This window comes from Pan troglodytes, chromosome 6 (assembly GCF_028858775.2).
Source record: "Pan troglodytes isolate AG18354 chromosome 6, NHGRI_mPanTro3-v2.0_pri, whole genome shotgun sequence".
Classification (NCBI taxonomy): domain Eukaryota; kingdom Metazoa; phylum Chordata; class Mammalia; order Primates; family Hominidae; genus Pan; species Pan troglodytes.
Window position 1 is genome coordinate 78,722,984 of NC_072404.2, and position 25,647 is coordinate 78,748,630.

The following is a 25,647-nucleotide window of genomic DNA, read 5'->3' on the forward strand; positions in this document are numbered from 1 at the left end:
GAATCATTTTGTTTAAAGGCCCTATATAGATCATTCTGCTCTTACTGGTGGGTGACATTTTCTTAAGGTTCTCTCCCTAGATAGACTAATTTGAAAAAAATGCATGCCTCTTGATGTCTGCATGTACATGTGTGTATGCATATGTATAAAATATAGAGGTGATCGCAAAGCATACTGGGCCACTTAGCACTTCCACTAATTCCACATTATCAGAGATTGTTTGGAGAGCATATTTCATTCTCCCTACTTTGTCACTTATTTCTAACACTGAGTATATCTGTACAATTCTTAATAGTAAATGGCATAATATCTTATTCTCTGTATTCTATACATTGTCAACCCCATTCCTAGCTGATAATCAGTAGTCAAAAATGGGTGAATAATTTGAATGGTACTTGTCTTTAATTGTGATTCATGTCTGAATGGCTTGCTGGTAACTAGGAGCTAAATTTAATGTTAATCCAAGGTCACACTCTAGTCCACATACTGGAAGCTCAGCCTCTTGACATGCATGCTTCATGCAATTATCAGGCTGCTCCCTTGTAGGATAAAGTGCGGCAGTCTAGAAAGCATGGCACTCAAATGGGAAGAACTGTTGGTGAGTCTGTACAGAACAGATGAGGTTGCAGATATTTGAAAGCATTTGCTAATGGAAACTCTGGGTAAGGCAGCATCTTAAATAATACGTAGAATCAGCATGCTGTCTCCAAAACACATTTGCAGCATTTATTAGCTGGGTGTGAGCTAAAGGTAAGCTCCCATTAAAAGAAAAAAAAAATCTTCGTAATGATTAGCAGGGGCCCAGTATAATTTAAGGTATTCTTTGGAGTTTATAAATATGGCCTCATAAAAAGCCTGAATATAAGAGAACTGTGACTTTAAGTCATTAGAAGCCCAGTGGTTTGATAAAATAACAGGAAACAGACAATTTATTATGAGCAGTCTCAGTAGCTCTGGATTATCTATAAAACTTTTACGGCCTTCCCCAAGTGGCAAGAAGCCATAAAACTTGCCTGAATGAGGGACTTGTTAATTTACTTGTTAAAGCAAATTAAAAATTTATAAGTGCTTTTAGGTAAATGAGATCTTCTCTCATTGCTGCCCTTGCGGGGCTGGGAGTCCTAGGAGGGGAGAGTGGATATGCTTAGACACCACTGCAGAACAATAAAAGCTATTAAATTTTTTCAGTTTATTACAACAGAGCCATGCAGCTGTTGCCATGGCTAGCTGTGGGGTACCGGTGGTTGACAGCCTGGAGTCTCACTCAAAGGGGGAAAAAATAAAAAGCCAAGGAAAGGGATGATTTTTTACTTTTATAATTCTCCAATTGTTGATGTTGTAGACCATGTCTTTTTATTTTTCCTTGACCTTATAAATCCAGAAGTTTTAAACTTTTTTCTTTTCTTTTTTTTTTTTTTGAGACAGAGTTTTGCTCTTGTTGCCCAGGCTGGAGTGCAATGTCACAATCTCGGCTCACTGCAACCTCCGCCTCTTGGGTTCAAGCAATTCTCCTGCCTCAGCCTCCCGAGTAGCTGGGATTACAAGCATGCGCCATCACGCCCAGCTAATTTTTTATTTTTAGTAGAGATGGGGTTTCTCCATGTTGGTCAGGCTGGTCTCAAACTCCCAACCTCAGGTGATCCGCCCACCTCGACCTCCCAAAGTGCTGGGATTATAGGCGTGAGCCACTGTGCCCGGCCTTATACTGTTTTTTCTTATCCCCAGAAGTGTTTCTGTTTATTTTGTCATACATCGTTGGTCCTTGAAAATTCCTGCCCGTCATGATTCCTTTTAGTCATTTAGTCCATGGACAAAGGCCAGGTCTTAGGCTGTTTTTGTTAACCTCAAGATTTCTTGAAAAAAACCTCTTCCTCTCTCTCTTTTCCTTTCCCATATCTAGCCACAAAACTAGGAGAAGGAAGAAAGGGAATCTGGTACATGTTCTTGTGTATTTAACTCCAAAAACTGTTAGAATCAATATTTTTTGTGGAAGCCAAAGTTTACAGGTAAAGGCAGATTTTCTTGCACTCTCCCTTGGATGAAATGTCAGCGTAGGTTAAAATTCTTGGATCTTAGCATCTTCCTTAACTTAGGACTGTTCTCTACGTGTTGAATTTCTTCTGTAATAATAGGTTTCTGAATGGTGACTTTGGCTGGTGGGGGTCATTTTTTTGGCTTTAAGCCCTGTGACTCAGGGGATTTTTTTTTTTTTTTTTTTTGGCTCCCTTAAATACAATTCACAATGAGCACTTTTCTCCCTGCCCTAGTGACAGTAAGGTTTCTGGGACATAGGAAATAGCTTATTCTTCCACTCAGATCAGAAGTTTTGATTGAGCTCTGTGGCATTTTTAAGGCAGAAAAAGACACGTTATGCCTCAACTACCTACCCTATTTAATGTTAAATTAAAATGATGGTTATTTTTAAAGTGTGTTTACATTTAAAAATTCCTCCAGAAAAGTCAAGTTCTGCAAACATTTTCTTGTGGTATTTCCAGTCACTGCACAAGAAAGGTACATTTTATTAGTTTTAAGAACAGAAATAGTAGAAAGACATAATTGGTACAAGTGTTTGTTCTTCTACAGTATTTACTCTTCAGTTTTTACATATATATCCATACCTCTGATTTGTAGTTTGTTTGGAATTATGTTTAGAAAAGCATATTGTTGGCAAGTAAAGCATCACAAAATTAAGGGTAGAGAACAGCAGTAAAAAAAAAATGACAAATATGTATTTTTAGACTGTATTCCAGTTTTAGGAGGTATCAGCTTTTAGAGATTCCTTAACGTTAAAATTTGTTTCAGTAAGTAACTCTTGTTGTGGTCGCTGTCTTCAGTATTCCAGAAATAATGCTGTATCTCTTATTCAACTTCATGAACCTCTTTACTGGCTTCCGTATTAATGTCATTTGCATTTAGAGTGTGTCATCTTCATTTAGAATCTCAGCAAAAATTCTGGTTTATAACCATCTTTGCACAAATTATCTCTGTGCTTTAGGACACTTTTCTGGGCCTGGTCTTGCATTTTTTATGAATACAACTTTAAGAGTGGAACTTAAATATGTCCCCTTTTATTGGATTATCCCCATAGACCTGACCACAAAGTCTGTGGAAGTAGAAAGCTATAATGGTTGTACCATTCTTTTTTTTTTTTAAATACTTTAAGTTCTAGAGTACATGTGCACAACGTGCAAGTTTGTTACATAGGTATACCTGTGTCATGTTGGTTTGTTGCACCCATCACCTCATCATTTACATTAGGTATTTCTCCTAACGCTATCCCTCCCCTAGCCCCCCACCCCACAATAGGCCCTGGTGTGTGATGTTCCCCTCCCTGTGTCCATGCGTTCTCATTGGTTGTACCATTCTTTTGTTCAAGAGTATCAAGTTGAATTTCATGTACTGAAAAAGTAGATAGATTTAAAAACATTTAAATTTAGGTAGCAAATGACATTGGGCCAAAGGTCCATTGCTAAGGAGACCCAGGAAATAATTTATTACAATAGGAATATGAGGTGTGGAACCCAAGGACAGCTGTCATGAAGGATAGGTAATCACAGTAAAGTAGTGATGCTTCATATACATTTGTTTTTGTTTTTATTTTTTTGAGACAGAGTCTCCTTCTATCCCCCAGGCTGGAGTGCAGTGGCATGATCTCGGCTCACTGCAACCTCCGCCTCCTGGGTTCAAGCGATTCTCCTGCCTCTGCCTCCCGAGTAGCTGGGACTATAGGCGCACACCACCACACCTGGCTAATTTTTGTATTTTTAGTAGAGACGGGGTTTCACCATGTTGGCCAGGCTGGTCTCGAACTCCTGACCCCAGGTGATCTGCCAGCCTCGGCCTCCCAAAGTGCTGGGATTACAGGCGTGAGCCACTGCGCCTGGCATATATTTGGTTTTGAGAGTTCAAGCTAGAATTTTAGAGTATATGTTCACTCATTAGTAATATTGATATATGTTGTATAATGATTCCTTAATTGCTAATTTTCTTATGCTAATTGATGTTTTTCTATAAAACCAAATTCTTTAGCTCTTTACATTTATTGAATGCTATCTGGCTTATGAATTTTCATAAGAACTGCCAAAAAAAAAAAAAAGAAAAAAAGGTGCAGGTCCCCTCCTTCCTTCTAAAAAGAGTGGTTCATGCCTGTAATCCCAGCATTTTGGGAGGCTGAGGTGGGCAGATCACTTGAGATCAGGAGTTAAAGACCAGCCTGACCAAAACAGTGAAACACCGTCTTTACTAAAAATACAAAAATTAGCCGGGCATGGTGGTGCATGCTTGTAATCCCAGCTACTTGGGAGGCTGAGGCACAAGAATTGCTTGAACCTGGGAGGCAGAGGTTGCAGTGAGCTGAGGTTGTGCTACTGCACTCCAGCCTGGGTGACAGAGTGAGACCTATCTCAAAAAACAAAAAACAAAAATTAAAGAAATAAAAATAAAAAGGTAGAGAGTATGTCTATAATGACTTTTTAATGTGTCAGGGAGTTTTTAATAGGAAAAAAAAAATCATTCCACTAAAAATATGTCCTCTGTCTCCCAACTAGAATTTCTTCCCCATGTCACTTCCAGCCATTGCTGTGACAATATAGTCTCTTACTCTTTTATCAAATATTCTCCATATTATTGCTGTAAGTACTGGACAGATATCATAAGTAAAATATGTCCACCTGGTTGCTAAGAAAAATCCCACATTTATTTTATATATTTTGTAATAGCTTTACATATTCGTTCAACCGTAACATTTTGGTTTAAAGACTTCATTAAGCTTTCATTGTCCAATAGCAAAGAAGTATGAAGTAGATACCCCTTACTTTGCAGTGTTTACTTTTTTTTTTGAGACAGAGTCTCGCACTTTCGCCCAGGCTGGAGTGCAGTGGCGTGATCTCGGCTCACCGCAAGCTCTGCCTCCCAGGTTCACACCATTCTCCTGCCTCAGCCTCCCGAGTAGCTGGGACTACAGGCGCCTGCCACCACGCCTCGCTAATTTTTTGTATTTTTAGTAGAGACGGGGTTTCACCGTGTTAGCCAGGATATTCTTGATCTCCTGACCTCGTGATCTGCTTGCCTCAGCCTCCCAAAGAGCTGGGATTACAGGTGTGAGCCACCACACCCAGCCTGCAGTGTTTACTTTTTATTTATTTTTTATTTTTTGGTGATTTCCTTTTACCATTAGCTACCAGCTGTCAGGTATTTTCATATAGTTTTGGCATTATAGTTTCTTTGGTTAGATCACACACACACACACACACACACACACGTACGTATATGTATTGTAGGTATAAGCACTGGAATTTAGCAGAGCTTTTTAAATAAATGGGCTAGTCTACATGCCTTTCTATTCTTTTCCTTCTAATAATCTTATACTAATAAGATTATAGTTACAAGTCAGACAGCAATTTCATGGCACCTGTAGATTTTGAGTAAGAAATAAAACTAACTTCAGTTGATTATAGTTTTTTTTCCATCATTAATTTAATCCAAATTTCTTTAAGATGGCTAAGGTAAATGAAATTATATTCTCAATTGCTTGTCTGGTCTAATATGACCAAAAAAAACTGTTAGAGACTGCTTTAATTATTTGAAGTGTTTGAAGAAATTTGAGAGAGTATTGTAGAATTTATTCTTATATTAATGCAGTTAATATATTAAGATTCAACCGCATCAAATTATGTATTAGTCATCCAGAATTGAGAGACATGGTTGTAAAAATATCATTAAGGTGTGTGGTATTTACTTAAAATTTATTCCTTTAGAGATACCAGAATAATTATTTATATCTGTTTGCTAATTGCTTACTCTAAATGTTTGGTCAGTAAATCAGAAAAATATTAGAGCTATCCAAAGGAACAAACACACTGCAATGTGTTATAATATGCCTCCATTGCCCATGAATTATTAATACAATGTTATTCTGGAGGGGTAGCATAATGTTTTGGAAATAATGCACACTCCAGAATAAAAAGGCCTGAATGTGAATTCTAGGCCCATCTCTTCCTTTCTGTTTAATCCTAGGTTAACCTGAGCCTCCACTTACTTAACTCTAAATTAGTAATAATTATATCTGCCTCACAGGTTCTGAGAGGAACCTGTAGCTCAGTACAGCAAATAGTAGGCACTGCCTCAAGGGCAGTAAACAGAATATTCAATCAGGGATCCACGTTCTAGGCTCAGCTTACCACCCAATCCCTGGGTGTCTTGGTGGAGTTGTTCATCTCTCTATATTTTAGTTTCTTTGTAAAGGGGTACATTAAAATTTACTTTTCTCACTTTAAATATTTACGTGAGGATTAAATCATTTATGTACAATTATTAGAAAATTGTATAACAGTAGGCTGGGTGCAGTGGCTCACGCCTGTAATCCCAGAACTTTGGGAGGCTGAGGTGGGTAGATCACGAGGTCAGGAGTTCTAGACCAGCCTGACCAACATGGTGAAACCCCTATCTCTACTAAAGATACAAAAAAAAATTAGCCGGGCATGGTGGCGTGCACCTGTAAGCCAAGCTAGTTGGGAGGCTGAGGCAGGAGAATCGCTTGAACCTGGGAGGTGGAGGTTGCAGTGAGCCAAGATCACGCCATTGCACTCCAGCCTGGGCAACAGAGTGAGACTCCATCTCAAAAAAAAAAAAAAATGAAAATAAAAATAAAATAGTGTAAGAGTAGACAAATGTGTACAACATTATTATCACAAAAATGAAAGCAGCTTAATGGTAATTGATCATCCTGTTTTTAAGCTACTAGATCAGAGAATGTGATGTGCCCACTTGTCCTTTACTGTCCTTATGATAGTTGTCTTTCCATGTTGGCACAATGGTAGAAGCTGCTGTCCAGGTTATTTTTGGCAATTTGAGTCAAAAATTAGCAGTTATTCAATATATACACCTTTTTTTTTTACCAGCAGCTCAATGAGAGTTTCTATTATATATCAAGGGGCTAATGTGGCATAAGTTGTTTTTTCTTTTTTTTTTTGGGAAAAATCCTAACTAGAAAATTGGGTCTGTTCTTAAATTGTAAATGTGTGTACATCAAAGCCATTGTAAGGATAAATTTAAGTCTGATAGTGTACATGTGTACATAGTTTCAGTACACATTGGCGAAATATCCTGCTGATTGCTGATTGAAAACAGTTGTTAATTCTCTACTTCACTAAATTCAGAGTGGAAAACTTTCCTTAATAAAGAACAGATTGAGGAGATCCAAGACCTTACTGTGTGGGAATTAATGGCAGATGCATATACTGGTAGTTAAAATGTTTCATTAGATGTTAATGTCTTGCTGTGTTTTTAATTGTTCAGGAATTAGCCTCTAGAATATTAAAACCATCTGTTTGTTATGATGAAACAGAATGCTTAAATAGTTATTAATTTGTGTTTCTTGTCTTTTTTTGAGGGATAATCTGTAAAACTTTGATCTGTTTGGAGTTTAGGGAATTTGGAATGTGGAAGTGAAAAATAATTTTAAAGCACACCAGTGTCCTGAATAGCTGAAGTATGTCTTTTTTTTTCTCCTTACCCACTGCATATATTTTGTGTTCTTTCTCTCTTTTTTCTTAAAGGAGGGTGAGTTGACTTTTTTTATTCCATGGTGTGATGAGAATCTATTAAACAGAGCTGGTTTAATAGTTGATTTAAACTTTAAGATTATCTTTGTGCATGTGGATTATTTTGCATTCAACATCAAAACAGAATTTAGACATTTAGAGGAATGAAGGACAGCTTACGTTTTTAACTCTAAGGATGTACTTTTACTACTATATTCCACTAGCTCTGCATAACTGTTGATGGCTATACAGACTACTGCTGGCATGGGTTCTAGTCTTGACTCTGCTGTTTCATGCCTTGTGACCTGGCACAGATTAGTCTTTCTCAGCTTTAGTTTATTTGTCTGTAAATTGGGAAGTACAATTTAATTTATAGCGTTTTTTTTTAATGCTTAGAAGTAATACATGAAGACTGCATATTTGTCTTTTGTTTTGTTTTTATAGAGATGGGGTCTTACTCTGTCACCCAGGCTGGAGTGCAGTGGCCAATCATAGCTCACTGCAGCCTCGAACTCCTGGGCTCAGGCAATCCTCGTGCCTCAATCTCCTGAGTAACTGGGACTACAGGCATATGCCACAATGCCTGGCAGTATTTAAATTTTTTTTAGTGATTGAGTCTTGCTATGTTTCCCACGCTGATCTTGAACTTGTCCCTCAAGTGATCTTCCAGCTTCAGCCTCCCAAAGTGCTGAGATTACAGGCGTAAGCACATACCCGGACCCACATTTGTTTTATGTAGTGGGCATATTAATTGCTCTCTTTCTTGATTACATGGAGCCAGTGAGATACTTTGGATGCCACTGAGAATATACATTAGCACTATAGCTGCAAGAGCCAGAAATAAACTCTTCATTTACTGGCCTCTCCCCTGTGTTGATAGCCAAACAGTGGTGCATTTAAGTTCTTACCCCCCAAAATGAAAATCTCAGCTAATGTCACCTTGGCTCTAGTTAATTGCCAGGTGTGTAGAGCTACAGTGGAGAGAACAAATCTACCTGTGCATGAGATCCTAATTTATGTCTCTGGGGGCCCTAGTATTTGTCTTTTTGTCTGTGAGTTTGGCTAAGAAAAATTTTTAGCTTCTCATAAATTTATATTAATCAGTAAAATCATGACAAGAATTAGAAGTTTTATGTAGTTGAATCTTTCTGCATCTTGGAGAAATTCCATGTGTTTAGACCAAAAATGAATGATAGTTGGGAAATTCATGGTTCTCTTTACGTTTCCTTTACCTCACTTGCCCCTTAATCAAAACTGAATTATCTCATTTCCTAAGTCTGTTCTGCGCAGGTTAAAAATGGGAGGGTCTTTATAAATCTTCTGGAGCTGAGTGAAAGTCACTTGCTACATGAAAGTGAAGTTTGTTGTAAACCTTGAGTCTCTAATTCAGGTTCCTCAGAGGCCAGGCTCATAATGTGAATAAGTGACACAGGACAATGTAGGGTGTGGGGTCGTCCTTGTCATGGTGCTCCATTGACCCTTTATAACTATAGCATTAGTGCAGTTAGTGCTCTTGTTTCCAGGGGCACACCCCCTTGCTAACTGGACTATGCTGGCACTGGAGGTCATATGAATGATTCATTCAGTATTAAAAGAACAATCAGGCCAGGTGTGGTGGTGCAAGCCTGTAATCCCAGCATTTTGGGAGGCCCAGGTGGAAGGATCATTTGAGCCCAGGAATTCGAGACCAGCCTTGGTAACGTGGCAAAATCTTGTCTCTCAAAAAAAATGTAGAAATTAGCCGGGCATGGTAGTATACACTTGTAGTCCCAGCTACTGGGGAGACTGAGGTGGGAGGATCACTTGAGCCCAGGAGTTCAAGGCTGCAGTGGGGTGTGATCGTACCACTGCACTCCAGGCTGAGCAATAAAGTAAGACCCTGTCTCCAAAAAAAAAAAAAAAAAATCTTTATACCATCTCCATAGAAAGCACCATCTTAAAAATTTACCCAGGATTTCTTTTATAAAGGTTGTTGTTGTTATTTTTATTATTAAGAAATCAGTGATTGTTAGTACACATTTTAAAAGCTTTCTGTCATTGCAGGATATGTCAGAAAAAAGTTTTTGCTGTAGTGATCTTTAACAACATAAGAAAAGGAGTGGGTTTTTTAAATACTTGTTAGGTAAAATAAATAGGATTTTTAAATGCTTCATATTATCCAAATTACATAAAAGTGGCAATCTCGTCAGTAAGTATGTATAATACTAAGAGAGCTATTAACTTTTCTTGGTAGTGGTTTTTGACCTTTTGCTGAACAAGTACTTTAAAAATTTTCAAATGCCAGGATGAAGACTTCTTAAACTAACTGTAATTATATGCAACTTTTTCTTTATAATCCGATACCTCACTATCTAAAATATCTGAAATTACATATGATCACTGTTTCAAGAACAAAATCAGTGATAGCACGTTTTGAAGACTATGGAATCTAAAGACTGATTTTGTATGCTCACTAGCACACATGATACTTTTCATGTTACCACTCAGCTTTTGAGCTCTCCTTATTGGCCAATCCCAGATGAGAAGCTTTTTTTTTTTTTTTTTTTTTGAGACTGAGTCTAGCTCTTTCGCCAGGCTGGAGTTCAGTAGCGTGATCTCAGTTTACTGCAACCTCCGTCTCCCAGGTTCAAGCAATTCTCCTGCCTCAGCCTCCCGAGTAGCTGGGATTACAGGCACGCCCCACCATGCCCAGCTAATTTTTGTATTTTTAGTAGAGACGGGGTTTCACCTTATTGGCCAGGATGGTCTCAATCTCCTGACCTCGTGATCCGCCCATCTCGGCCTCCCAAAGTGCTGGGATTACAGGCATGAGCCACCATGCCTGGCCTCACAATTAAGTTTATAACAGGGATATGTTATGAACTTAATATGCTTGGCTATTAATATTTGGATATCTTCTCAAATATTCTAGAACATAGGCCAGATGTGGTGGCTCATGCCTGTAATCCCAGCACTTTGGGAGGCTGAGGCAGGCGGATCACGAGGTCAGGAGATAGAGACCATCCTGGCCAACAAGGTGAAACCCCGTATCTACTAAAAATACAAAAATTCACTGGGCATGGTGGGCGTGCCTGTAATCCCAGCTACCCAGGAGGCTGAGGCAGGAGAATGGCGTGAACCCAGTAGGCAGAGCTTGCAGTGAGCTGAGATTATGCCACTGCACTCCAGCCTGGGCGACAGAGCGAGACTCTGTCTCAAAAAAGAAAAAAAGTTTAACTCTAGTGTGTGGTATACCAGTTCAGTTCTGTCCTCATGGAAGTAATATGGCCTTTCATGGGATAGTCACTAATGATAAGTTTAGTGATATATAGTTTATTAAGATAGCTATGGACAGTGTGGGGGCTTAGTCTTGATGAGATTTTAATTTTTGGCTGCATTTGAAATGAACTGGGATCAAAATAGTGGCAAGTTGGATAGAGATTTGCTGTCAGAATTAATATTCAAGAAGTTCTGATAGCTTGCAACCAAAGTATTTTATATTATAACAAATTCTAGATGCTCATAATTTTTCAATTAAAATGGATAAACAGTAAATGTATGGGTTAGAGAAGAACAATGCTTTTTCCAGAAACAAAGTTTTAAAAACTTGTTAATATGGCAATTTTAAAACATACATGAAAGTAAAGATAACGGTATAATGAACCCAACATCATCTAACTTCAACAATTAAGACATGGCTAATCTTACTTCCTCTATATCCCTACACTTCCCCCTTCCCAATAGGTACTGCTCCCCCTATCCCCTGGATTATTTTATAAAATAAAACTCAGACTCAAGTTATCTCACCCATTAATGTTTTACTGTGTATCTGTAAAGGACTCTGCTTTTTTACTGTAACTACAACAAAATGTAAATAATAATTCCAGGTTGGGAGCTGTGGCTCATGCCTGTAATCACAGCACTTTGGGAGGCTGAGGTGGGTGGATCACTTGAGGTCAGGAGTTCCAGACAAGCCTGGCCAACATGGCAAAAAAAAAAAAAAAAAAAATAGCCGAGGATGGTACTCAGGAGGCTGAGGCATGAAAATCACTTGAACCTGCCTCGGCTTCCGAAAGTGCTGGGATTGTGAGCCACCGTGCCCGGCCCAAATTGTTACATTTTTGGTCAGTGGGAACCTCTTCAGTTTGGCTCCCAAGCCCCTTTGTCAGGGTCTTGCTAGGATGACAAGGTGTTCCAGACTCATCTTACATATTTCCTTTCTCAGACCTTCAGTTGGACACTTTTAGTTTTTTCGTGTTAGAATGGGAAAAACAAAAGATAGAAGACATTTTCTATTTGAGAGTGGTGGCTATTTTAATGAATGACAGGCCATTTAAAAAGTTATTGAAACATGTTTTTTAAAAATAGAAAATCATAAAAAGTAAGTTTTGTGTGTTTATTTTTTATATTCATCCTTGAAAACCAAATAATATTGTCTCTAAATTACTTTTTAATAATCAAAATCTTATTTTAAGAAAGCTGAAAACTGTACTAAAGCAATCAAATATTCCTTCAACACATTATTTTTTACATTGTGTATGTGTATTGTGTGTGAATTTCTGAGCCTATTTGAAAACAGATTTATCATTTAGTCCATGGTTATACTCAAGGAGTGCCAAATGCAATCTGTTCATTCTGGCCTTTCTCTTTAATTCTTGTACATCTTTTGTACATTTCTATTCTTGTACGTCTTTTTTTCTCTATTGTTTAGACTTTTTGGTCAAAAATTTAAAAATTTTCTGATTGGCAGTTGGTTGAAAGAGATAATTTATTATCTAAAGATCTGGAATCAATAGACAGGAATGTCTGGCTTACTACGATAAAGGGTTATGGAGACCAAGGTTTTATCATGCAGATAAAGCCTCCAGGTATCAGGCTTCAGAAAGAATAAATTGTAAATGTTTCTCATCAGACTTAGAGAGTCTGTTCTATTAGTAATTCTGAAAGGGAGGAGGTTATTATGAGGCATGTCCGGTCCCTGTCCCCCATCATGGCTTGAATCCGTCCCTCAGGTTAGCCTTAGAATGCCCTTGCTGAGAGGAAGAGTCCATTCAGATGGTGAGGGGGCCTTAGAATTACATTTTACAGCATAATTAAACCTAGGAATAGTATCCAAGTTGTAGATAGATATGTGAGTTATACATCAAACACTGCCTTTTACACTTCCATTTTCTTGCCTTCACATTATTAAATTATGAAGAAATAGTATCGTAATATCCTCTTGGCCTAATCATAGAGAGTAGAGTTAACAATTCTCTTGATAAGCAGTAGAACATTGTTAAGTTCTGCTGTCTGGATTGAGCGTGTCTATAGTAATGATATCAAAGTCGGTCAGATCGCTCTTGATTTTCTTAACTGCTTCTTATTTATGTTTGAGACTATATAGTTAGATTGATCTTGGCTTATTTTCCTTTTTAAATTTTATTAGGGCTGGGCACGGTGGCTCACGCCAGTAATCCCAACACTTTGGGAGGCCGATGTGGCTGGATAATCTGAGATCAGGAGTTTGAGACCAGCCTGGCCAACATGGTGAAACCCTGTCTTTACTAAAAATACAGAAATCAGCCAGGCGTGGTGGTGGGCACCTGTAATCTCAGCTACTCGGGAGGCCAAGGCAGGAGAATCGCTTGAACCCGGGAGGCAGAGGTTGCAGTGAGCCGAGATCGCGCCATTGGACTCCAGCTTGGGCAACAAGAGTGAAACTCCATCTCAAAAAATAAATAAATAAATAAACAAACAAATAAATAAATTATTAACTTAGTTTTTCTACTGCTATGAAGTCCACTGAACCCCTTTAAATAATGTGCATGTTTGGCAGCTGGAAGCACTTCAGTCGTTTTTATTTTCTAAGCTAATAGCACAATTTTAAGTCATTTCCTGTCTAATAATGCCTAAAGTGTTTATTGGGATCATCATTAACACAGATAAATAACTTTCCAAAGTCCAAACATATCCAAAAATCCTGTTTCTTACTTTGCATTAATGAAACTTGTCTAATTGCATTAGAGTGACTTTATGATACATGAATTTCAAGGGAATACCTAACTTTCTTTCTTTCTTTTTTTTTTTTTTTTTTTTTTTTTTGAGAGTCTCGCTCTGTTGCCCCAGTCGCCCAGGCTGGAGCGCAGTGGCGCGATCTCAGCTCACTGCAAGCTCCGCCTCCTGGGTTCAGACCATTCTCCTGCCTCAGCCCCACCTCGAGTAGCTGGGACTACAGGGGCCCACCACCATGCCCAGCTATTTTTTTTTTTTGTATTTTTAGTAGAGACAGGGTTTCACTGTGTTAGCCAGGATGGTCTTGATCTCCTGACCTCATGATCTGCCCGCCTCGGCCTCCCAAAGTACTGGGATTATAGGCATGAGCCACCGCGCCCAGCCCTAACTTTCTTATTTAAAATCCACCATGGTAAGCAGAGTTCCAAGATGACCCTAAAAGTACTTGTCCCTTATTTACTCCCATGTTTTCTTATATAGCACAGTTGACTTTATGAAAGGAAGTTCTTCTGTAAGCCTGACCTAATCAAGTGAACTATTAACAGGATGCTGACTTTCTGGAGTAAGAAATTAAACTGATGGGATCTTTCCTTTCTATAATAAACTGCTTTTTTAGAATATAAGTTAGATACCATAAAATTCACTCATTATAAGGGTACAAGCTAATTAATTTTAGTAAACTTAAAGAGTTATGCAATCATCACCATACAACATTGCCATCACCTCAAAAATTTCCCTTGTGACCATTTGCAAATTGGTAGAATCTTAAGTTCTTGTGAAAAATCCTGTTAGAACTTGGTGGGCTATGCTTTAATATATTATTAAATTTAATTTGCTGTATTTCTTCAGATTTTTGCAGCTTTTTAAATTAGGAAGGTCATCCTGTAGTTTCATTTTTTGTTTTGTCACCAGATTTTGGCACAAGTTAGCTTTCCATATTTTTTCACGTTCTGGAACAAATGTTGTTAAATCTTCTTAAAAACTTTAGACTGCTTAATTATGGTTTTGAAAGTATCACTGTAGAATGTTTACTTCTGTATTTAGAAATTTATCTGTTTTTTATTTTGCTTGCCATCTCTTTTATAGTTAAATGTGTTAGAGGTGTATCTCATATCTTTATGGGTTCCCCCCAGATTATACTATAGTTTACTAACTGTACAATATTTTAATTTCTAATGATGTTCTTCTCATTTTTAGAATTCTCTTCCTCTGATTTTACCTATACTTGCCTTTTTGTCTTATTTCTTTTTTGTTCATTTCAATCTTTATAATTAGGCCATTTATTTCTATTCTTTCACATTTAATAGAAAATACATTAAGTCCATGAGTTAACTTCTAGCAAAGATTTTACAACATAAGTTTTAAAATTTATATATTTATAATTTTCATTTTCTTAATTTTTAAATGGTATATGTGTGATTTTGTCTTTTACCCAGTTGTTAATTGTAGACAGACTTTAAAAAATTCTTTAGGTGATATGGATATTCAACATAAAATACTGTTACTACTTTTTATCATAGAGAAGTCTGTTCATATAATTTTTACATTTTGAAATTTATTCTTATATTCTTTGTTACCCTGGTACATTTTCAGTTGGTGGTAATGTCCCATAGATCCTCTAGGTGTGTCTCTTTAAGTTACCCAATTTACTGTATATTAACTAAGTCAAACTTCATTTTTAACCTCTGCGTCCTTTTTCATTGTTTTGTTTTCTTGTTCCTTGATTAGTAGAATGCTAAAGGCTCCCACCTTCTTTTGCTTTCTTTTATTATTTAGAATATTTTTTACTTTGTATAGTTTTGTATAATGGTTTATAACTTAGAACTTTAGTATAGAGGTATAAAAGGTAAAGACTGTACCTTTCATCACTATAAAATGACTTTGACAGGTGATTTTTTTACCTATTTATTTCTAACCTTTTGTCTTTTTCCCTCTCTCTTTTTTTAAATTTAGGAGTTCTTTGTAACTAATAAATAACGGGACATCAATCTGTTGATTGATCTGTATATCTGTCCATCTATCTGTCTTACCCAACACAAACCAGATTTTTATTTTTAAATGGGAGCTTAATGTATTTATATTATTATCAGAACACTTTGTTTTACACTTTGCTTTTTTGCCACTTTTCTTATTTTCTTTCCCTTTCTCTATTATGATTTGAGTCATTTTATATTTGATAATTATTTGGAACGCAAATATTTTTAACATTTAAATTTTACTAATGGTTAGCTTCAAGATTATCAAATTGTTATTTAAAACACTTTCTCTAGCTGTTGTAGATGATAACAAAAGAACCTTTGATTCTGTGATCCCAGAAAAATTCCTTGCCCTGCCCTTGTGTCCAAAATTTGTTAAAATAATTTTAGCTTTTATTCACAACTTGGCACTGTACACTTAAAGATACAATATAGTTTTCTTTTTTAAAAAATAGTTTTTCTATCCAACTTTATAATTTTACTTATTGTAGTTATTTTGTGTTTGCTTATTTTGATTCATCAGCATTTTTCATTAAGTTTTTTAGTTTGGTTCATGTACCTGTCATCTGAAATACGCTTTAAAACTTAAAGAATAAAATAGTACAAATTCTATCCAATCCATGATACTTTCCCAATTTGGGGACAATTTTATCTTGAAAAATAAAAATAGTATTTTTCAAGATTAAATACTTGGCTGCTTTGATGGTAGTGTAGTCTATGGGTATATTAAAATTTTCTTGAAAAAGGAGAATCTTTTGAGCTTACTGAAACATTCCCCAAATTTTGCATAGAGTTCATTTACATTCCCACAGAAAAACTCAGCAGTCTGAAAAAGGATATGTGCTACTTTGAGGAACCAAATTTGTGGAAGGAGATTCCATTTGGACAGTCTTCTACATTGCCTGCATAATTCGCATCATTCCTCTCAAATTCCAGGCATAGATATATTCTCCACATAATTTATCCTTCTGTAAATTTTGTTTGATGGATTAATGACACCTACTGGGCAAGTAGCATCTTTTTGAAACTCTCCATATCCAAGCTGAAAAGAATGGGATAGCCCAGCTCACAAATGCCAAGCAGATGTGCACAGAATTGCTATACCTTCACGCAGTCTAGGGTGATGGGACTTCGTTACATGTTCATTAGCAGTGACATAACTGTGGATCGTTATTTTCCTAATTAGCCATTAATAACAGTTAACACTGTAATGGGATCACAATTTCAGAATTTGGAGCATATATTGTTGACAGTGAAATCTAATGAAAAACAAACTAGCTTCTTATATTTTATAAAAGATGTTAATCTCTTTGATAGAATTACTGCCACTCATGCCAGATACCAGCTGGCTTTCATTTTGCATATTTTGTTCTCATTCTGGTGCCCAAACTATTGAATATATAATACTCTAATGGGAAGAAGCTTCTCACAACAGAGAGTGGGTTATAGTAATTTTTAAATAAACAAGGTCCTGAAGTATGTAAAGGCTGATGGTAAGAAATCTTACTGTATCAATTATAGGAAAAGCTTTCTTGTAATAGCTGCCATGGATGCTCATACAAATCAATGCAAGCAGATCAATTTTTCTTAGCTCTTTAAATGTTTAAGCCAGCATCTGGCCTTTGTGATGTTTCTTGGTTTTAGGTAATAGCTGGGAATTTCAGGTGAAGGATTACAACTTCTGAGTTAGTTATGCTACCCCAAACGATCCATTGGATGTGGCTAAAATGCTAGTTTGAAAATATATTCAGCTGGGCGTGGTGGCTCACACCTGTAATCCCAGCACTTTGGGAGGCCGAGGTGGGCAGATCGCCTGAGGTTGGGGATTTGAAACCAACCTGACCAACATGGAGAAACCCCATCTGTACTAAAAATACAAAATCAGCTGGGCGTGGTGGCACATGCCTGTCATGCCTGTAATCCCAGCTACTCAGGAGGCTGAGGCAGGAGAATCGCTTGAACCGGGGAGGCGGAGGTTGCAGTGAGCAGAGATGGCACCATTGCACTCCAGCCTGGGCAACAAGAGCAAAACTCCGTCTCAGAAAAAAAAAAAAAAAAGAAAGAAAATATATTCATGGGATTGGAAATGAATACTTCTTTGCCTGAAATCTTGTGGTTTAGCTTTAGTACTTACTGTAGTCAGTTCATTTCTTTGAAATATTGAGCTGTCTGACAGCTTAAAACCCTAAGTTTCCTTTAAACTTGAGCCTGGCTTTGGAGGAGAAGGGGGTGGTGTAGGGGTGGATTTTATGTAAGGCTCTCTGAAGAGAATTCACTGAAGTGTTTTTTGCTGGCAGGGCACTGGGAAGGCTAGCAGGCTGCTTCCTCTCAGTCCTTCTTGGGTTTTGCCCTTAGCCTAGATCAACATTTAGTCAGATAATTTACGTCAGGTCCACTGAAGTCTGTTTTTGTGCCTTGGTAAAGTCATCATTTTCCTTCCATGAAGAAGCATGGAAAAGGCCCAGGTGCAATGTCCAGGTTTTGTTAAGCCAGTTGGATATTAGGAAAAGCCTTGACACTCTTTATAGTCTTAGTTCCCAGCTGGATATGTATCTCTCATCTAAGTTGGGAACTGAGTTTTTATTATTAGTTTTGTAAATAGAGACGGGGTCTTGCAATGTTTTCTGGGCTGGTCTCGAACTCCTGGGCTCAGGTGATCCCCCTGCTTCAGCCTCCCACAGTGCTGGGATTATAGGCATGAGCCACTGTGCTCAGCCATAAAGGTGTTGATCAAATATCACCTAACAAGATTATTTTCTTTGTGAACGTACTATAGTCAGGTACCACATACAAATTTAGAACATATTATGTGGAGAGTACTAATATGCTGCAGAATCATTACTTCATGTCAAATGTAAACATCTAACTGTGCACTGAGAATTAGTTTTTTCATCCATACCTTGGAGGTAGTTCTACCTGCCCTTACTTAACTCAGAATCAGTGGGATAAGAGTTTGATACTGCTTATGAATTGGAGGGCCCATGCCACATGCAAACTTTATTATCAGTATAACTATGTTATAACAATAGGCTTTTTGAGCTTGAAAAATGTGTCATAATTAAAAAAATAAATAATAGAAAGAAAGAGCTCTTCAAAGACCATAACAGAGGAGGTAAGATCTGAGCTTTAAAAAACGTCTTGACATCAGAAGCACAGAGAAGGTAAGGGTGAACATTCCAGAGGGAATATGGTGTGAAAAAAATGCAGAGCAGGAATGGACAAGAAACATTCAGGAAATGGAGACAAGGCGATGTTCATTGTAGATTAAATCTCTCCTTTATTATCAATATAAAAGTGAAAAATCGAAGAGAATGACAATATTCTGAGCTTTTATTCCATAGTAATAACAAAAGCCTCATACAACTTGCATCTGAATTAACTTAGAATGAGGAGGTTTAGCGTTGACTGAGGAGAAAACTAAGTACTTAAGAGCTCAGGAAGGATACAAAGTAAAATTAGCATCAATTTTCTGGGCTCCTTTGCAGAAGGCTTCCCGGAGAAAGGGATTTTAGAAGAAAGTGATAAAGGTGAATTTCTGGAAAGGATGATAGCAAAAAAGAATGCCTTGTTTTGGAGACTTGGGGAAAGCTGACTCTGTGAATGGTATAACCAAAAGTGAGGTCTGAACTGTAGTCTTTAAAGACTACAAGGAATGTTGATTCAGCCTCACTCTATTCATCTTGGTTTCATCTTCCCCTAGGCACCATAGCCACTTGAAATCCTGCAGGCAAAAATTTGCTACTTATTGCCTGTTCTATTATTTGAAGTTTCCTCCTGTCTAGAAAAATGGAGCTTATGTTTAGTTTGAGATTTTCCACGTTTTCATTCATGCACCCATCTCTAATGTTTCTTATTATTGTCTCCCCAAAGGAACTCTGTTTCAAATGAAACTGCTGATCATTTCCCAGCATGTTGCTTTTTCTGTCTTTGCTTTCTGCTTTTCTCCTCAATGGAGTATCTTTCACTGTCCTCTCAGCCATATGAGTTTAATCTACTTTTAAAATCCAAGGCTTCAGAAATCACTTCTCTGAACCTCCCTGGCTACTTTTTGGTTTCATTGAACATGTATTTCCTTGTGGTGTTGTATTTGCTTATCTTGTACTGCCTTTTTCTTGTTATATTGGAAACATTGTCAAGGGGCTGTGACTTGTAACCAGTACTACATTGCTTGGTGTTTCTGAAAATGTGTTTGGTGATGATATTGTAGACTAGTACTCCATATATTTATGACTTAGTCTTATGTAGACTGATGGTTTTCAATTTTATGTCTTTGTTCATTTTTAATGGAAAACCAGAGCTTGTTAAATGTGTGGAAACCACTAGAACGTAAACTTCATGAGATGACTTTTGTTTTGGTTTTTTTTTTTTTTTTTTTTTTTTGGTGTAGTACCATATCTTCAGCACTTAGTTCTAGCCCACATGTGGCACTTAATACATTATTTGTTGAATAAGTGCTGATTTAATTTACTTAATCTGTAGGTCTTCATTGGTTCTTTTAAATATGTAGTAAGAAACCTCCAGGATGTTATCTCAATTAACAAGATCATTAGGTGCCATCCCAGTGTTTGAAGGATAACATCACAGCATCTCATCATTTTTTCCTAGGAGAAGAAAACTTTATTTTATTTTGCTCTGATTTGTTTCTTTTTTTGAGACAAGACAGAAGAAAAAAGGTAAGAAATCATAGTTGGTGTAATCTCACTTTAGTTTATTCAACATTTTTGGTCTTTTCATTATTGAAAAAAAATTGCAGTGGAACAGAAGAAAAAATTTGATGGAAAGACTGCTTTCTAATTTATGGACCTTGAGGTTTGGCTTTTTAGGTGTTTATTTAAGGCTTGCCCACTCTGTTCTCTACATTGACATTTCATGGTGAATATTTTGCTTATTCTACCCTCTGTATTTTTTCTATGGCAGCTTGCCTGGCAGTATTCAGAAACTGAGAAGAATATTAAAGATCAGAACCTTAAATTGTTCACTCTTTTTTTTTTTTTTTTTTTTTTTGAGACGGAGTCTTAACGCTGTTGCCCAGTCTGGAGTGCACTGGTGCAATCTCAGCTCGCTGCAACCTCCGCCTCCCAGGTTCAAGCGATTCTCCTGCCTCAGCCTCCTGAGTAGCTGGGATTACAGGCACATGCCACCATGCCCAGCTAATTTTTGCATTTTTAGTAGAGACGGGGTTTCCACCTCGTTGGTCAGGCTGGTCTCAAACTCCTGACCTCATGATCCTCCTACCTCTGCCTCCGAAAGTGCTGGGATTACAGGCGTGAGCCACCGTGCCTGGCTGTTCACTCTTGACAAGGATCAAAAACAGGAACTAAGAAGCAGACCACTAACTTTTTCCTTTTTTCTCTTTTCTTTTGCCTTTAGCTCAAGCCAGGACAGAACAGCTGCAGGGACAGTGACAGTGAAAGTGCCAGTGGAGAATCCAAGGGCTTCCACCGGAGCAGCTCTCGGGAAAGGCTCAGTGATGTAAGTTTAAGTAAAAAAAAAAAAAAAAAATTAACGAAAACCACTAGGCCACACACACACCATTGGTTCAAGTCTGAATTACATAACTTTCCCTCATCTTTAGAACTTTTTGTCTACCCAAGCATTGCGGTTCACATTATCTTTCTATACTTATTTGAGCATTGTAGTTATGGTGTCATTCTAAAATGTCATTTGAGCAAAAATGTATTTTGACAAATCATTAGGTAGGAGGAACTATTTGTTACCTTAGAAACAACAAGGCCGGGCACGGTGGCTCACGCCTGTAATCCCAGCACTTTGGGAGGCTAAAGCAGGTGGATCACCTGAGGTCGGAAGTTTGAGACCAGCCTGACCAGCATGGAGAAACCCCATCTCTACTAAAAATACAAAATTAGCTGGGTGTGGCAGTGCATGCCTGTAATCCCAGCTACTCGGGAAGCTGAGACAGAAGAATCTCTGAACCCGGAAGGCAGAGGTTGTGGTGAGCCGATATTGCGCCACTGTACTCAGCCTGGGTGACAGAGCAAGACCCCATCTCAAAATAAATAAATAAATTCCCGTTGGATTTCTGGAAGGAAAACCTTGTGAGAATGCGTCATACCTCTTGAGATATCTGTTTGCCCTCTAGATGTGATTTTCATTGTTCTCCAGTCTCCTGCCCACCAACAGGGCAAGTTCCCCCTCTATTACTTCTGAGAACCACCTATCCCTCTTTGGACTCTCTTACCTTCTTTACTCATATGTCATATATCAGCATTTTTTTTTTTTTTTTTTGAGATGGAGTCTCACTCTGTCGCCAGGCTGGAGTGCAGTGGCGCGATCTCGGCTCACTGCAACCTCTGCCTCCCAGGTTCAAGCTATCCTCCTGCCTCATCCTTCTGAGTAGGTGGGACTACGGGTGCACGCCACCATGCCCAGCTAATTTTTGTGTTTTTAGTAGAGACAGGGTTTCACCGTGTTGGCCAGGATTGTCTCGATCTCTTTACCTCGTGATCTGCCTGCTTCGGCCTTCCAAAGTGCTGGGATTGTAGGTGTGAGCCACCACGCCCAGCCATATATCAGCATTCTTAACTCATCTGTACCTCAAGAGCAACACTTGGAAATTCTTTTGTGAAATGGATCAAGTAAAGAGATTTTTTTTTTTTTTTTTGAGACTGAGTCTTGCTCTGTCACCAGACTGGAGTGCAGTGGCCTGATCTCGGCTCACTGCAACCTTCGCCTCCCGAGTTCAAGCGATTCTCCTGCCTCAGCCTCCTGAGTAGCCTGGATTACAGGCGCGTGCCACCCCGCCCAGCTAATTTTTGTATTTTTAATAGAGGTGGGGTTTCACCATATTGGCCAGGCTGGTCTTGAACTCCTGACTTCGTGATCTGCCACCTCAACCTCCCAAAGTGCTGGGATTAGAGCTGTGAGCCACCTCGCCTGGCTTAATTTTTGTATTTTTAGTAGAGATGGGGTTTCTCCATGTTGGCCAGGATGGTCTAGCATTAACAGAATAAGTGAGAGAGTAGCACCATGAAAAAAAAGAGCACTTCAGAGTGTCTGAGTATTAAGAATAAATAAAGGATATGTAATAAGAAGCAAAATCTTTTATTTTCTCCATTTTTTTTAAAAAAACACCATACTCTAAAGCAGTGTGCTGTTCATTATAGAGTGCAAGATGATTCATTGAGTTCCAGAAAGAAAATACTAGTACTTTTTTTCTTAAAAAAAGAAATTAAACTTTACTAGTATTCAGTTTAACGAGCGGGGAATAGTTGATGTCTATAATTTTTAAATATGTGGATTTAAGGAGTGTATACTCAAAACTTTTTTTTACTGAGAGATGTCTACTAACATAAATGGTTGGAGACCACTCTAGCACACTGAGCAGTTCTCTATGATAATACCACATCCATCTCTCCATCAGCCAAGGTAGACAATTCCGAGATACAATCACATTTCTGCACCTCTCATGAAAGTTTGTGAGGTTTATGATGAGATGTTGTATGAGATACTGTATTCTTACAGGAATTAAATGGAATAAAGTGTAATTATTTTTATGTTATTTTAATATATTAGTTATAGATAATAACCTCTCCTTCTTCTGTGATATAATATCAAAGTTATATAAATAAAGAGTACTAACAGTATTTTACTGTGTGTGTGTTTCTATGTGTAAGAATATGTTTTATTGTGTGTCCATGTGTCTGATTAATTTTGTGATGGAGCTATACAATCATAAAACCATGACAACTTTTCTTATCTAAGTTGTTAGCAATAATAATTAATGTTTAAATAGCTGTTTTTCTGAGATTTTTGTTATACTTTTAATGTAAGATCTCATTGACTCTAGAAATTATTCCAGGGTTAGTAGGTCATATTTTCTTCATAGTGTAGAGAAATGAACGCCATGTTAGTTTAGGGGACTAGAGCTGCCATTGGATCTTTTGGCTTGTTTCCTGTAACTCACTTTCTGTTAGATAAAAAGAAATTGACAAAAGACATTCCATATTCATGAATAGAAAGACAGTATTATTAAGATGTCAGTACTACCCTAAGCTATTTATAGATTCAGTGCAATGTCTATCATAATTCCAACAATCTTTTTTTGCAAAAATGGAAAAGCAGATTCTCAAATACATATGAAATGGCATAAGGCCTTAATAACCAACACAGTCTGGAAAAAGAGCAAAGTTAGAGGACTTACACTTACCAACCTCAAAACTCACTGCAAAGCTACAGTTAATCAAAACAGTATGGTGCTGGCCTAATATTAGACATACAGACCAATGGAGTAGAATGGAGAGCCCAGAAGGGAGCCCATACTTATATGCCTAAATGAGTTTTAACAAGAGTGCCAAGACACTTCAATGGGGAAAGAATTTTCTCTTTAACAGATGGTGTTGAGAGAACTGGATTTCTATGTGCAAAAGAATGAAGTTGGACTCCTACATCGCACTATGTACAAAAATAAACTCAAAATGAATCAATGACCAAAATATAAATGTGAACACCATAAAACTCTTAGAAGAAAATATACAGGTAAATCTTCATGATCTTCAATTTGGCAGTGGCTTATTAGATATGACACCAAAAGCATGTACAACGAAAGAGAAAATAAATTGGACTTCATCAAAATTAAAAACTTCTGCACACCAAAGAGCATTATCAAGAAAGTAAAAAGACAGCCTACAAAATGGGGAAAAGATTTGCAAATCATATAAGTGGTGTTTACTCTACAGAATGTGTAAAGAACTACAACTCAATAATAAAAAGATAACCTAATGCAAAAATGGGCAAAGAATTTGAGAAATATTTCTACAAAGAAGTACAAAGAAGAGGTACTTGAAAAATGGTGAAAATCATTAGGTATTAGGGAAATGCAAATTAAAACTGTAACGAGATTATCATTTTATACCTAGTAGGATGGTTATGCTTTTAAAAAGAGAATGAAAAATAAGAAGTGTTGGCAAGGATGTGGAAAAGTTGGAATATTCATACATTACTGGTGGGAATGTAAAATGACGCAGCCACTGTAGAAAACAGCTTGGCAGTCCTCAAAAAGCTGAAACATACAATTACCATATGACCCAGCAATTTCACTTTTAGGTATATACCCCAAAGAATGGAAAACATGAACTTAAACAGAGACTTGTAAGCCAGTGTTCACTGCAGCATTATTTACGGTAGTCAAAAAGTAGAAACAACCCATGTGTTTCTCAACAAATGAATTGATAAACAAAACGTGACAGCTTGGCTGATAGGCACACAATGGAATATACTCAGCCATAAAAAAGATTGGCATTGTAATATATACTACAATATGGATGAACTTTAAAAATACGCTAAATAAAAGCAAGACAAAGAAGGACAAATATTGTATGATTCCACTTATAAGAGGTATCTAGAATAGGCAAATTCATAGAGACATAAAGTAGAATAGAACTTACCAGGAATTTGGGGGATGGAGAGTGGGAGGGAGGAAAGCTATTGCTTGTTGGTTACAGAGTTTCTTTTTGGGGATGATAACAATGTTTTGGAAATAGATAGTCATGACAGTTGCTCAATGTTTTGAATGTAATTAATGCCACTGAATTACACAATTAAAAAATGATCTGTTAAAAAAATGTAAAAATAATTAAGGCTGTAATAATGCTTATTCTGCTTTCACTTCATTGAAAATATGGAAAATAGTTATAACTTTTACCATCCTTGTCTACTAATTGTGTCACCTGTGCCATTTCTGGTCCTGTTTCTATTGGTTGTTTTTTCTCTTCATTATGGGTCATATTTTCCTGCTTCTTTGTATGCCTGGCAGTTTTTCATTGGATGCCAGACATTATAAAATCCTGTCAGTCTTATGTCAAGCCAGTCAATGAAACACTTCCGATTCATATTGTTTATTATATTTTAAAATTATGAAAAAAAATTTGTGGGCATATAGTAGGCGTATTGTTCATTAATTATTAAAATTCACACTTTTTGCAACATTACTAAAAAGGAAAGAAAGAAAAATGACCCAAAACGTGGACATTTACTGAAATGTTTTGAGATCCCTAGTCACATTTCCCTCACTCATGTGCAGGTCTGAGGTTGCAGAGTCCTGTGTCAAGCACTATGGCAATCTGAAATCTGCTGAGATGAAAGCTTTTTTTTTTTTTTTTTTTTTTTTCCGTGACACGGAGTTTCGCTCTTGTTGCTCA

At 37.3% G+C, this 25,647-nt stretch overlaps 1 protein-coding gene across 23 annotated transcripts in view; it reads left to right on the forward strand.

The window, feature by feature from the left end:
• The window catches only part of AUTS2 (activator of transcription and developmental regulator AUTS2), a 1,182,725-nt gene that overhangs the window by 490,602 nt on the left and 666,476 nt on the right, over positions 1-25,647 (forward strand). For all 23 annotated transcript variants that reach the window (XM_519135.8, XM_003318491.6, XM_003318492.7 and 20 more), the window contains one exon: positions 20,861-20,962. In XM_519135.8, the coding sequence (XP_519135.4) occupies positions 20,861-20,962 (102 nt within the window). The remainder of the gene's footprint in view (positions 1-20,860; positions 20,963-25,647) is intronic.